Source organism: Trichosurus vulpecula, chromosome 5, assembly GCF_011100635.1.
Source record: "Trichosurus vulpecula isolate mTriVul1 chromosome 5, mTriVul1.pri, whole genome shotgun sequence".
Lineage (NCBI taxonomy): Eukaryota > Metazoa > Chordata > Mammalia > Diprotodontia > Phalangeridae > Trichosurus > Trichosurus vulpecula.
The window spans coordinates 16,750,864-16,766,057 of record NC_050577.1 but is presented as its reverse complement, the minus strand read 5'-3'; the positions used below and the strand labels follow the sequence as shown (position 1 = coordinate 16,766,057).

At 44.8% G+C, this 15,194-nt stretch overlaps 1 protein-coding gene across 1 annotated transcript in view; it reads left to right on the top strand.

Annotated features, from left to right (window-relative positions):
- C5H7orf31 (chromosome 5 C7orf31 homolog) overlaps positions 1-15,194 on the top strand; it is a 42,970-nt gene that overhangs the window by 16,518 nt on the left and 11,258 nt on the right. Inside the window, exons 5-7 of the mRNA XM_036758748.1 lie at positions 2,261-2,290; positions 5,539-5,723; positions 10,024-10,112. Of these exons, the coding sequence (XP_036614643.1) occupies positions 2,261-2,290; positions 5,539-5,723; positions 10,024-10,112 (304 nt within the window). The remainder of the gene's footprint in view (positions 1-2,260; positions 2,291-5,538; positions 5,724-10,023; positions 10,113-15,194) is intronic.

Sequence of the window (15,194 nt, the reverse complement as noted above, 5' to 3'; positions counted from 1 at the left end):
CTGTAGTAATGACCTTGAGAGAAGCTCAGTGGGAGCCTGTATTTAAAGCCCTCTGCATGTTGAATTGCCATATGAATGTCAGTTGGTATTATTTACACCTAAATTCGGGTGCATTTCTTCTGCTGTTGTTAGAGAATATGAATCGAACCTTAAGAGGCAGTGTGGTATACTGGATAGTGAGGTTAGAAAGACCCAGGTTCCAGCTCTATCATTAATGTGTCCTGACTGTGTCACCCTGGTCAAGTCACTTGACCTCTTACTTCTCTAGGTTACTCTAAAATAAGTGGCGAAACAGTTTTTTATTATACCCTGAAGGAGCATTTCCTTCATCATAGCTTCCCGTCACCACAAAAACCGGTCCAGACCATGTTTAATCTTAATAAGCCACTGCAATGACTGTCATAAGATCATGTGGATTTAGAGATGAAAGGGACTTGGAAGGTCATCAAGTCTGATTCTCCTCATTTTACAACTGAGGAAACTGAGGCCCCAAGAGAGAATATGGAAGATACAGTCAGGTAGCATTATCGAGCTATTGTGCCAGACATTGCACCAAGCACTCAGGATACAAGGAAAGACAAAAATGAAATAAAATAAGCCTCTGCCCTCAGGGAACTCATGGTCTAATGGTGACAAGGGTGTTCCAGAGCCAGCTGGAGCCAGAGAGCCAATTGTTAAATTTTCAGCATGAGCATTTACACCACAGAAATTGACAAATACTACAAATCAGCGCTTGATTTATTGTTTTATTGATTGTCTAGACTTAAGAAAGTGGTACAGATTAAACTTAACAGTATGTCATGCAGCTGGTTGTTAAATATTTATACCAGCACACCCTGAGTGGGGAAGTCAATATGCAAAGAACTATGTCCAACCAGCTATATATAGGATATATTAAGAGTAGTCTTGGAGTGAAGGCAGTAAGGTTAAGGAGGGCTGAAAAAGGCTTCTTGTGAAAGGCAGGAATTTAGCTGAGACTTGAAAAGAGCCAGAAGGTAAAGAAGAGAAGAGAGACAGATTTCCAAGCATGGGGGACATCCAGCCAGCAGAGTCAGGAGATGGAGGGGACAGGAAGGGGGTGGCATTATTGGGCGTGTGACTGGCCTGAGCTCATGAAGGTATTAGGGGGTAAAGCTGATGATTCGAATCCAAATCTTCTGACCCCAAGTTCAAAGTGCATTTTCCATGCTACAACCTTTAAAATCAAATTTAGGGGGAGGGTGTTATTTTGAGGTTTTTTTTTTAAAGAAACTCTGTATCTGTGTTTCTGTGTCTGCGTCTGTCTGTGTCTGTATGTTTAAGAAAAAAAGAGCTCAAATCATTTTAAAATCTGGAAACAGAAAAATAAACCTTAACCCCTGTTTCCACGTACCCTATCCTACCGATATTTACACAGACTCATTCTTGTTGTTGAGCTAAAGTCCAAAGGAGGCAGGCTGTAGCTGTAGTGGGCTGAGTCCTAGGCTTGGAGTTAGGAAAGGACTCCTGGGTTTACTAACTGGGTGACCCCGGGCAAGCCACTTCCTTCCTCCAGAGAGTAAGAAGAGGGCCTACCTCCCAGGGCTGTCTTGCCAATCAAATTTACAAACCTTAAATAAAGCCTCCTCTAAATGAGAGCTATATTGGTCAGATCTTGAACCATGCCAGATTTCCTAGAATATAAACACAGCTCCAGAACCTTTGGCTGGACCAACTTTGGGCTCAGCTGGTTGGGCTTGGGAAGGGGGAGTGAAGGCTTGGGGGCAGAGCCTCCCAGATCAGCATGTACTAATGACAGCCATTACATCATCTGGAGATGAGGGAAATCATGTGATGACGTAGGTGCCTTCACAGTTCCTGTCCAGTAGGGCAAAGGCTTACACAGGTTCCTTTGAGGTCATGAACCTAAGCCAGGCCCACACAATCACAGGATTTCCAAGTCCCTGGCACAGTGTGAGCCCTGGCTGATAGTAAGACCAGAGATAGCCAGAAGCCAGAGTGTGATTATCTCAGGGACAGAAGGTAGCTGCCAAACTCTCCCTTCAGAGTGGGTAGTGGATTGTTCCAGTTAGAATGGAAGCCAGGGGAAGAAGAGAGGAAGGGCAAAGCTTGGCCTCTGAGCCACCTGCAAATAGACGTGACGCCGACTGTTTGGTGTGGTCAGTGCTTGGCTGTTTTTTGTTCTTTGATTTTTAAAGATTGATTTGTTTCTTAAAAAGCTTCCCTTTAACCTCATTTCCTTAATGTCATTTTGTTCTGTTTCCCTTTTTTTCTCTCCCAGGCTTCCTAAACCACCCAATACCATAGCAGAGTGAGTATTCTTCTGCTCACCCCAATCCAGAATGTTGGGTGGCTTGCCAGGCAGCCCCTGCCCTACGGGGGTGGGGGTGGGGGCAGGCTGGTGGGGGGGGCAGTTATGTGCATGGAGGGGGTAGGGGGCTCTTTTTTAAGAAAGTCTTTATTTACCACTCTAAGTGATTTTCCTCCCATTAAGTACCCAACCAACGGCAAATGAAAATTGAATTTTCCCTTTTTGGTAAAGTGTTTCTTGACACAGAGCATATTTTAAAGAGCCTGAAAATTAAGGTCTGCAGGGTTAAAAAAATCATTTTGAGCAGCCAATCATAATATTTCCAAGCCTCTTCTTATCTGCAATTAACAGAATGAAGAGCATCAACATGGAAAAATGGGACTGTTTTTCAGGCAGACAGCTCTTCTTTTTAGCATTCTGCACGTAGTGCTGACAGGTTCCACAGACATTTCCCTGCTAGAAGCTTTTCCAATTTCTTTTTAATAGAATGGCAATATCTCTAAAAAGCTCACAGGGCAGGCTAAGGCTAGGGGCTAGCCAGTGGAGGCCTTGGGAGGCAGGGGGCTTCCCTTCATTCCCAATCAATCATTCAACTTGTATTGGTTGCCTACTGTGTGCCAGGCACTGTGCTAAGTGCTGGGGATATAAAAAGGGGTGAAAGACAATCCCTTCCCTCAAGGAGTTTGTAATATAGTGAGGGACACAACAGGTAAACACAGAGCCAATTATATACAGGATAAATAGGAAATAATTAACAGAGGGAGGGCCCTAGAATGATGAGGGGCTAGGAAAATCTTCCTGTGGAAGGTGAGATTTTAGTTGGGACTTAAAGGAATCCAGGGAGACCAGTAGTCAGAGCAGAAAAGGGAGAGTTCCAGGCATGGGGGACCGTTAGACAAAGAGATCTGAGGATTTTCATAAGATGGAGCACTGTAGTGTCTTGTTCATGGAACAGCCAGGAGGCCAGTGTCACTGGATCAAAGAGTATCTATCAGGGAGTAAGTTTGTAAAAGACTGGAAAGGGAGGAGGGGGTTAGGTTGGGAAGGACTTTGAATGCCAAACAGAACTTTTTTGTTTGATCTTCCAGGTGATAGGAGTTCATTGAGTAAGGGGTGGTGGTGACATAATTGGATCAGCACTTTAGAAAAAATCACTTGGGTAGATGAATGGAGGATGGCCTGGAGTGGGGAGAGATTCAAAATGGGCAGATGCCCCTGCCAGATGGCTAGTGCAGTAGTGCAGGTAGGAGGTGATAAGGGCCTTCATCAGAGGGGTGGCTGTGTCAGAGGAAAGAAGGAGGCATATTCGAGAGATGCTGCCGTGGTAGAAATAATCAGCCTTGGCAATAGGTTGGAGATGGCGGTGAGAGAGAGTGAGGAGTCCGGGTTGTGAGCATTGCGGACTGGGAGGATAGTGGTGCCCTCTCCAGTAACAGAGAAGGTAGGGGGCAGGGAGCATTTAGGGGAAAGATAATGAGCTCTGTTTTAGACACATTGAGTTTAAGATTCCACTGGACATCCAGTTCAAAATGTCTGAAGAGCAGTTGGAGATGGGAGATGGGAGATGGGAGGTTAGCAGGTTAAGACATGAAAAGTGAATCTAAGTCATCAGCAAGAGATGGTCATTTTCATGGGAGCTGATGAGATCACCAAGTGAAGTAATATGGAGAGAGAAGAGAAAAGGGCCCAGGACAGAACTCTGAGGGACACCTATGACTAGAGGGTGTGATCTGGAGGAGGATCCAGCAAAGGAGACAGAGAAGGAGCCATCAGAGAGAGAGGAGGAGAGCCAGCATGGAGGGGTGTCCTGAAGACCTAGAGGGAAGAGATTTTTAAGGAGGAGAGGGAGATCATCAGTGGCCAAGGGTGCAGAGAGGTTGAGGAGAATGAGCGTTGAGAAAAGGCCATTGGATTTGGCAATTATGAGATTAGTGGTAACTTTGGAGAGAGCAGTTTCAGTAGAAGGATGAATTCAGAAGCCAGATTGTAAAGGCTTAAGAAGAGAGTGAGAAGACGGGATGTGGAGGCACCAGTGGTAGACCTCTTTTCAAGGAGTTTCGCTACAAACGGCAGATAGATAGATAGATAGATAGATAGATAGATAGATAGATAGATAGACAGACAGACAGATAGATAGATAGATAGATAGATAGATAGATAGATAGACATAGGTATATTGATGCCTAATGGGGATGAAAGGCTCAAGGGAGGGTTTTCTCAGGATATAAGAGACATAGGCATCTTTGTAGGCAGGAAGAAATGAACCAGTACAAAGGGAGAGACGGAAAATGAATGACAATTTGGGGAATGGCAGAGGAATTGACACAGGAAGAATAGAACGGCTTGAGCAGGTGGAAGGGTTGGCTTTGGTCAGGGGTAAAGCCACCTTGTCATGAGAGACAGAGATGAAGGAAGAAAGAGGGGCAGGAGGCACCCGAGGAAGCTCACAGCAAATGGCCTCCATTTTCTGCTGTAGCCAACCTTGCCCACAGCTAAGGGAAAAGCTGGGAAGAATGTTAAGGCTGTTGGAACAAAGGCTTTTCTCCCTTTTATTTACTTCCATTTCCACTAATGATTGGCATTTTTCGAAAGAAAAAAAAGGGTGGCCCCCTCCCCCGGGGCTACCATTTCATTTTCTTCCCATGTACCACTGCCTATGTTGTAGCAGCCAAAAATCTACAGCATTCTTGTTAAATAAAATGAGGTGATTTTTGCCTTGAGATTTGTCTTGATCTCTCCCCAGTTATGCACGCTTTCTCCCTTGAGGTAGCTTTGAGTTACTAGATACCGTACTAGTATACTACATACTATACTAGTATACTACATACTAGAATCTAGATTTAGTTACCTGTGTACCTGTTGTAAATCTCCCCCCACCACACACACACACACACACACACACACACACACACACACACACACACATGCAAATGTAAGGTCCTGGAGGACAGGCATTGCCCCTGCTCCCTTTTTTGTCTTTGTCCTCATTGCCTGGCTACAGACCCTTGCATCCAACATGGGCTTCATCAATGTTTGTTGAATTGTGTTGAACAGAATGGGGTCTACTAGTAAACACAGCCTAGTTCAAAAACAAATGATTTTTCCTTAATTTATGCTGAAGTTACTAGAACCCATGCCTATGAAGGCCAGGCCATTCAAGGACAACAGCAGACTTAATGCTATCGATGTATTCATTTCCATTCTGTTTTGATCTCCCTCCTCTTCTTTTTGCTGAAACTAACCCTAAGGCCACTGAACATGGGGTTTCCAATTGGACACCCCTATCAGACCCACATCTCTCGGTGCGCCATGTTCCCAAGCTTCACCTCCCCAAAGGACATGAACACCGGCCTGGCTGTGAGCGCCAAGCAGCCTTTTCCTGCTTCCATGCCCACGGGGCCGTATGAAACAATCGTTCTGAAGGAAACAAAAGGTAAAAGAATGTTGAGCATGGTCTTATTGCTTTAATCTGGGGTTGTTGTTTTTGACTCAGCATTGAAAGAAGGAAGCTCCTAGCATGTATGGATTGGCGTGGGCTGAGCTGGACCCAGTCCTCCCTGTCCAGTCACTTGGATCAGAAGCCCATCCCTCCACTCTCATGGTTCCTCATGGTGTGGCCTTGGACCTGGGCTGCCAAGGGCCATGCCAGCAGGATGTAGCTTCTGATAGGTCCTACGCCAGACTAGAAAGGCACGGGACCGGCTTTGAGAGACTGCGGTCCATTTTGAAAGGATCCCAGATCCAAAGCTGGCCCCCAGAGGCCACCTAGTCTGACTCGTTTAATTTTATACATGAGCAAACTGTGGCTCTGATGTGTTCGATGACTTCATCCTAGTTCTAGACCTGAAAGGGACCTCAGGAGCCAACAAGTTCAACCTCCTTTTACCAATGAGGCAGTCGGGTTCTGCGGTAGACAGAGTGCTGGACCTAAAGTCAGGAAGACCTGAGTTCAAATCCAGCTTGAGACACTAGCCAGTTGTGTGACCCTAGATGCTTAATTTCTGTCTGCTTCAGTTTGCTCATCTGAAATATGGAGACGATAAGGGCACCTCCCTCCTAGGGTTGTGGGGATAAAAATGAAATATCATTTGTAAAGTGATTGCAAACCTTAAAGTATTATATAAATGTCATTAGTATTTTTATTTTTATTATAAAACTGAATCCCAGAGAGGGGATGGAGACATGTGAGGTCCCCTAGTATCACACATCCAAAGCTGGAAGGAGCCTCAGACGTTATCTGGTCTAAGCCCTTCATCATACAGATGAGCAAAATTCAGACCAGAAAAATGATTTGCACCAAGTCACAGCAAATGTCTGAAGCAAGGTTTGAACCCACATCTTTCTGACTCCAGGTCCTGTCCCTATCCAATATACCAGGTTGCCTCTCGAAATCTTCTCTAAGGATGAGGCTAACCCCAAGGAGCCTTATCACCAGCTTCAGCAAAAAGTGATGGGCTGTTTGGCCTCTGCAGTGCATCCAGAACAGGGAAGAGTCAGCACTGGATTGGGACAGGGAGGATACACACAGACAAAAGTGCTGATCCTTGAAACATTCAGGAAGATGTTCATTATAAAACAGTATTCCATGGACTCTGTTGTCCTATGAGTTGCTTTATATCCCTAAAAGCCTGGCTGGGGTGAGTTGTCAGAGTGGGACCCTTTCCATGGGTCATACATCTTGAGTTCAGTGGCCCGCCTTGCCTGCTTCCAAACACATAAGCCACCTTGAGGTATGAAAGCCTGGGGCTTAGCCCACCTTCTCTGTAAAGATTTCTTTGCTGACATCTAGGGAAAGTGCTCTTCGCTGTCTAATTTGCATTTCTGTCCAACAACATACATTGAATTTAGGATCAACCTTGTTCTCTCATTTTTCCATACATGTTCCTCCCACCCCCACCCCCACTCCACTCATCCTTGAGGGCAGAGACCACATCAACTGCACCCTGTGGTGCTGAGGATAGACTTAGTTGTCCGATAAATAGACTCATGGAATCAGTCATACATGGAAAGGACTTTGAAAATCATTGAGTCCAACACTATGTTTTGCTGCTAAGGATGCTAAGGTTCAGAGAAGGAAAGTGGCTTGCTGAAGATCACACAGCAACCTAGTGGTAGAGGCAAGACTGTCACAGATTCCCAGAATCTCAGAGTTAGAAGGAACCTCTGAAGGCTGTCTACTCCAAATATTCATTGGGCCTGACCCAGAATCCTTTCTACAACATGGATTCTTAAAAATATCTTTTGTTGTCTCTCTGGTGTAACAAGAGGCTCTGAGGTGGTGGTATGCTTAATAAAGGAAATGTAGATGTAGCCCACCTGGCAGGTGAAGTTTTCCTCATTCTTTCCACATCCTCTTCTTGCCACTATCTATGGACCAGCCTGATCCCAAAGCACTCCAGACCCCTCCCCACTATCTATAGATATAGGGACTGGAATGTGATTGCATTGGCATAGGGAGTTCTCAAGGTAGACACTTCCTCTACCAATGCAGATTAGTACCTGCCCTGTTGTCTAGACAGAGCACAGAGAGGAGCTTAAGAAACTTTCCAAGGTCACACAAGCCAGTATGTGTCAGAGGCAGGACTTACTTGAACCTGGGTCATCTTGGCTCCAAGATCAGCTCTTTATTCACTTCACCAAGCTGCCTCTCTTCCCTTCTATCTGGCTCCTCTCAATGCTCCAAGGGCGCTTTCAGAGTTTCCTTGACTGGTTCCCTACAGCCCACCCTTTTGGCACTGTCCATGGTGCTGTCTGACTCATCTCCCCACAGCTACCCATTCTGCCTGCTCCTCAGATATACTCTCTCAAAAGTCACCAGTGACCTCTTAATTACCAAATAAGGAGCAACATGGTCTTTTCTCAGTCTTCATTCTCTTTGACTTCTCTGTCCATCATTTCCTCTTTAAACCTCTCCTGCCATAGGGGAAAAAAAGCCCCAGAGTTGGAGTCAAATTGTTTGGTCTTGAATAACTTGCCTTGGTCACTTATAATCCCTGAGATCTTCAGTAAATCGCCTAATTTCTCTGAGGTGCAGTATCACCATCTGTAAAATTCAGGGGTTCGGACCAGAGGCCATGTAAGGCTGGCTGGAAGCCTCTGATCTTCTGATCTTACTATCCTTCTCCTCCGTAAATCAGCCTCCTTTGTCTTCTACCTGCCCCTGAACTTTGCTTATTCCCCAAGGCTTAGCCCCACATTGTTCATGTTCTCATTGTCCTAGTTGTCATCTCCACGTGGACTACTTTTCAGAAACCTATCTCACGTTGATGTGACCAGCCTTGACCTCCCTTCCAAGTTCTAGGAAGTATTTTTCTCATCAGCCCATCTACCAACAAATGTTTATTGAGTGTTTGCTATGTACTCACTACTGCTGGGCTCAAGAGGTAGGAGAATTGACTTCAAAATAATGAGCCTAATTCTTCTCTGTGACTTGAATAAGCAGAAGAGGAAATAGGATATCAGCAGCCACGCTCTTAGAGCTGGCCTCCAGTCTTTCTATCACCACTGTATTCAGTACAAGTGTGGTGTTTGTGCTGGCTGAACATGAATAGCCTTTATTTGGGACAAAGGACTAATAACCAGGGGAGTTTTCTTTTGAAACTTTAATATCTGCAATTGAGACATTTAACATGTTCCAAGAAACTTTTGGAGAAGAAATCATGTCAAGAGACAGAGCTCGTGATGGGCACAAAAGGCTTTAAAGAAGTTAGGAAAGATTTCCATTAGGAAAGGACAAAGCAGTTGGTTTTGTCTCTAGAAGTAATGAAAATGTGGGGAAGGTCAAGGATCTGGTTCATTCTAATAAAAGCTTATAAGAGTGATGCATGAAGAAAGGGAAAATTGATTCCTTCTGAAAAGAAAGCTTGAGTGTAAGAAAGAGTATCTAAACAGACTCCTACCCACCCCATTCTCTTTGAGTGATCAGTAGAAAGAGCGAAAGCTTGGTATTTATTTTTCTCTTTTAAGAAGAATGGATAAAAGTTTCTCAGGTGGAAAAAGTAACTATAAAATTCCATGAGGCCAAAAACTTTTTTTGTAAAAATAAAAGTTTATCATTATTATTTCATATTTTCAATTAACAAGCATTTTAATTAACCTGTCCTTCCAATACCCATCCTCCCATTGAGCAAATAAAAAACCCTGAGAAATAAGATCTTCAATATATAACCACATGATTCACCAAACCAAGCTGTCACATTAGCCCTCTCTGAAAATGTTCCTCTCTTTCAGCATTTTAAGTTTCATCACCTCTGTATCAGGAGGTGAGCAGGATGTCCCAACTTCTTTTGGATGTGTGCTTTATCATAGAACCTCACCTCTCGTGAGATAAAGGTCAACCGTTATCACTCCCATTGCCACTGTGTGCTCTCTCTTTCTCATGGACAGTCCTACCACACTGCAGAGCTGACATTTCTATGATTCTTTAAGGTTTGTGAAGCCCTTTCCCACCAGCCTCAGTTTCCCCATGTGTGAAGTGGGGATAATCACAACACTTACCTCAGAGGTTGTTGTGAGGACCAAATGTGATCATGTCCGTAAAACACTCTACAAACAGGTATCACGTCAATCTTCACTGGAAGATTGACATAAAGGTAAAGTGACTTATCCAGCTTATGAACTTTATGAACTTCCCCCATTCTACCTGATTGTTTCTGACTTTAAAATCCCACAGCCTCTGTCTACACTGGCACCTGAGTGTTGGGTTTTGTTTTTTTTTTCCCTGGGATTTTCAGGTAATCCGTATCGACATGAAATCCTGGACTTTCCCTCTGACTCCCGAAAGAAAGCCTTGCATTGGCCTGGGCAGCACATGTATTACGACGTAAGTGGCTCTTATATTTCTTCTGAAATAAAGCCAAGCATATCTGGGTAATGTGGGAAGGGCCATGGCTCTGAAGTCAGAGGACCTGGGTTCAAATTCCCCTCTGATACTTTCTACCTGTGTGACCTTGGGTGAACCATGTCATCTCAAGTCAGTTCAGTTCTCTGGGCCTTGGTTCCCTTATCTGTAAAATGAGAGGGCTGGACTAGATGATTTCTGGGGTCTCTTCCAGTAAAGTAGTGTTTGCTGATTCAGAGTTGGAAAGACCCTGGTGTGAAGGCCTGACTCCAGTCCCAGCAGGCCAGGCTGGCTCCAATAATACAGGAGCAAAGGAGAGAGGGTGAGGACTAAGGATACTGAGGGCTAGGGGTAAGTTCTACATGACCCTGGGCAAGCCATTCACTCCCATGATGTAAAGATCAGTCATCATCCCTCCTGTTGTCATCATATCCTTGCAGTAGGCAGCCACCATATTGAATGACTCACATTTCTATAGTGCTTTAAGGATGCAGGATGGGGAGACTCAGACTATTAGCAAAGAAAGAAAGAATAAAAGCACTGGAGACTCAGACTTGAAGGAAACCAAACAATTAGAGGTGTCATTCCGGTAGTGGACTCCAAGGCAGGAGAGAAGAGCGATTCTCAGTACATCCAGGAGTGTATTGAACAGAGAGTGGGTTTTCACCCCCGGGGTTCTTTTTCCTTTAGGTTTTAATATTTTCAGGAATTCATCATGCTGCTCTGCATCATCTCAGAAAGTCCTCTGTGATGAGCAAATGCATTATTCCATGTGAGAGTGTATTACCCAGCATGCTTTGAGCTCCTCAGACCAAAGCTGCTTGCCATATAGAGAGCAAATTTATTATTCCTAGAGTGGACTTGGGAGCAGGAAAGAACCTCAGAGGCTGCTTAGTCCAACTCCCTCATTTTACAATGAGGGAAACCGAGGCACAGGAAGATGATTAACTCATCCCAAGTCACCCAAGCTTGCACATAGTAAAGCCAAGATTTGAACCAAGGTCTTGAGACTTCACCTTCAGTGCTTTTCTCGCAGCCCCAGAGCTGCTGTCTCTTCGGGGCTCATTGACCTGAAAGCCTACACTGTCTTCTCTACACTGAACTAATATTCTTTATCTTTTTGTCTTGTATTTGGACATAAGATTTCATCCGTATAACTGTCTCCAACAGCGCGTGTAAGCAGCTACAGTATGGCCTTGGCTAAGTCACCTTACTTTTATGAGCTTCAGTTTCCTCACCTGTAAAATGAGAGATTGGACTATAAGAGGGTCTTTGAATTCCCTTCCAGCTATAAATCTGCCTTCTTCCCTTCATAGAGTCACCTGGGGATGCTGAGGAGTTGGGTGACCTACCCATCCAAAGTCCATAACCAGCACAAACATCACCAGGCTATATCAGAAGTGGGACTGAAACGCAGTTCTTCCTGACTTCCATGCTGGCTTGTTGTTCAGTTTTTCTCAGTCATGTCCACCTATTCATGACCCCCTTTGGGGCTTTCTTTGCAGATATGCTGGAGTGGTTTGCCATTTCCTTCTCCAGGTCACTTTATAGATGAGGAACCTGAGGTAAACAGAGTTAAGTGACTTCCTCAGGGTCATGCAGCTAGTCAGGGTTCAAGCTGGTTCTTTAACCATAGTTCCATCCTACTTTTCTTCATCTTGGTAAGAATGAAAAATTACTGAGTCACACCACTAGGGGTGACCCAAAGATCATAGCATCATAGATTCAGAATTGCAAGGGACCTCAGAGACCAAATCCAAGCCCTCTCATTTTATAAAGAAACTGAGGCCCCATAGGTTAAGTGAGTTGCCCAAGGCCACATAGCTATTGAATAGCAAAATCGGGATTTTAACCCATTTCCTCTGATTTTGAGATCAAGCCCATTTTCCACAGGCCCATGCTTTTTTTCCATTGGGGAGGTGTTTTGGTTACTCAACTAAGTGGAAAGAAGACTTGTGTTATTCCTGTGAACCTGAGCATAGCCTTGAAAACCCAAATGTCCATGGAGGATTTTCAAGGGCTACTTCCTCGCATGGACACTTTTAACTTTACATTTGTTTTACATTTTTCTCCCACAATTTTCCTCTCTAAAATGCTCCCCTTGTAAGCGGTTATTCCGTGGCAATTAGTAAAGTTCAGTCAAACACGGAAACCAGAGACCCGCATTCTGACCTTTGCCCCACATGACTCCACTGGCTCAGCCCCAGTTCCTCTCCCAGTTAAATATAGTCAGCTACCATTTCCTGATTTCTCATTCTCAATGGTGAGAACATTTATGGTTGAAGAAGGGAAGCTGTAACTAGAAATTTGGCGGTGCCCAGGGCACCCACAGCCAGAGGCAAACAGCATAAAACTACCTCCAATTCAACTTTGTTGCCAATGAGACCAGAAATAATGGAGAAATGTTCACCTAAACAGGAAAGAGAAATAGTACTGTCGTGGCTTAGGGGGTAAAAGCTCAGAGTTGGAATGCAATCCTGTCAGAGGTCATGTGCTCCAACAAGCAGGATTGATTGGAGGTCCCCTTTTCTTTCCATCCCACTGGAGATGACTGGGAGAGGAGAGCTGCCATACAGTCTGGAAAGGCAGCAGAATGGCCTTTGATTAGGGGGAGTATCTGTTTATAGGGGTGAGGCAAGATGAGGAAATGAAAACAGCTAGGGAAGAAGACAGGACAGTTTGGGTTTGTGGGATGGAGAAAGACAGTGAGTACCCCATGGACCTACAGGCACCATGAAAATTTGGCCAGGGATATATTGTGATTAAGCATTGTTTATTTTATCAACTCAATTATCAGTGTTATTAGATAATATAAATATTAATATCCTGTAACTTAAATATTATCACGAGTGGATGAAAGAACAGTCATTGAGTGGTTGCCATGAGCCAAGCACTGAGATAAGGGCTGGGGACACAAAGCCAAAAACCAAGACCTTCTAGGCTCCCTTATCCCTTCCATATGTCCCAGCAAGAGCATGCCTCAGTCATTCTAGAAATAATGAGAATTCATGCTATTAAAAAAACCCTGGGACCCATTCCACTCCTGTCTAAGGCAAGTCTCCTAACGTTACATTTGCATTTCCTCTAGTTCCAACCTGTTGAAAGGATAAATGAACAACATGTATTAAGTACATACTGTGTGCCAGGCACTGTGTGCTAAGCATTGGGGATGTAAGTACAAGAAAGCCAAGCAAATCCTGCCCTCAGTGAGCTTAGATTCAGATGGGAAAGGGGGTTTGGGGCAAAGAATAAGGCAAAGGCTCGCCTATGAGGGTCCCTCTTCATTGCATTTCTCTCTTGGAAATCCTTCATATTCTCCAAGGTGCTGATTACAATGCTTCTTTTATCATCTCCGTCAATCAATCAATCATGCCCACATACCTGTTCTGAAATTCTCAATACCTCCCTAGTCCTTAAAGGATCAAACCTCCGGAAGCCCAAAGAGGCAGTGGCAGGTTGTGGATAGAGTGCTTGACCTGGAGCCTTAAATACCTGGCTATGTGACCCCAGGCAAGTCACTTAATCGCTGTCTGCCTCAGTTTCCTTATCTGTAAAATGGGAGGGTAGGTTTCTACAGCCTCTAAGGTCCATTCTAGTGCTAAATCTGGGATCCTCTGAAGCCCAGACCTCTCACTGTTCCCCATTTAGGCTTCAGCTTTCTAATTTCCCAGTCCCGTGCTCTTGCCAACTGGGTCTGCTCACCATCTCCCTGTCCAACCATCATGACTTGGCTTATACTGTTCCCATGCTCAGCACTTCCTCCTGGCCAAATCTAATGTGAATAATTATTGTCGTTATTAATATTAATATAACAACTAACATTTGTATAGCCCCCTCCCATGTGCCAGGCACTCCACTAAGCCCTCTACAAATATGATCCATTTGATCCTTACAACAACCCTGGGAGATAGGCGACATAATTGTCTCCACTTTACAGATAAGGAAACTGAGGCAGACAGAGGTTAAGTGACTTGCCCGGGGTCACACAGCTAGGAAGTGCCTGAGGTCAGATTTCAGTCCAGGTCCTCCTGACTCCAGGCCCAGGGCTGTCTTTCCATTGCAATATTGGGTGCACTATGAGGCCTCCACCGAACCCCTCCACTGGACACGACACATTAGAAATAATACATTATGGTTTCCATCCCCTGTCACTGTTTCCTTTTGGTTTCTACCAGAGTCCCAGCCCTGCTGACTCATGGCTGACCCATCACGCACTGGGATCCTTAGCTGGACCCACCCTCACACAGAACAAGGCATCCCCCACTGCCTGCACTTTGCTTTTCCTCCTCCCATGAATATTACCTGCACTTGTCGTCAGTGGACTTTGCTTATTTGCTCTGGATTACTTCTTGGTCAAGGGCCCTTGGACTTCTTCGACCTCTGACTCCAAGGTGAGAGCCACCCTCACTGCCCCCATCTTGGTGACCTCTATAAATCCAATAGAAAGAATCTGCTGGTCCAGTACCCAGGTCATCAGGGCAGCCCTGGGAAAAATTGTTTACTAGGCAAAGCTTAACTTCCACAGCCTTTCAGCCTCCCATATCTCATCTGTATCCAGGCTTCCACACTCAGGACACTTACCAACTGCACCCAATGTCTGCTCACTGGGACTGCAGACCCCTCCCCAGCTTCCCTTTAGGCATTGTCTTCTCCCACTCGAACGTAAGTTTCTTGAGGGCAGGGGCTGTCTTGCTCATATACGTATTCCATTACCTGGCACACAGCAGATGCTTAATAAATGCTTTATCTCTCTATCCCAATTCTAATTCTACAAAAATCAAACAAACTTTCATTAAACACCCACTACAAGGCAGCTTCCCCAAGCCAACAGGAAACAGTTTTCTACAATGCTCTGATTCTTTCCTATCTTACCCAGCAGCCCTTTCTTTGTTAGCATGTTGCTCTCCATGTAGCTGTCCTGTGGGAAGGAACCTGATAACTAATTCATCCTGAGACGTCCAAAGATGACAAGGATTCAGGAGTTACCTTTCCCAGGGGTATTTGCAGCTTAGAAAAGGAGGCTAATCCTTCAAACACAGGGACAAGGCTGCAGAGGCACTTTCT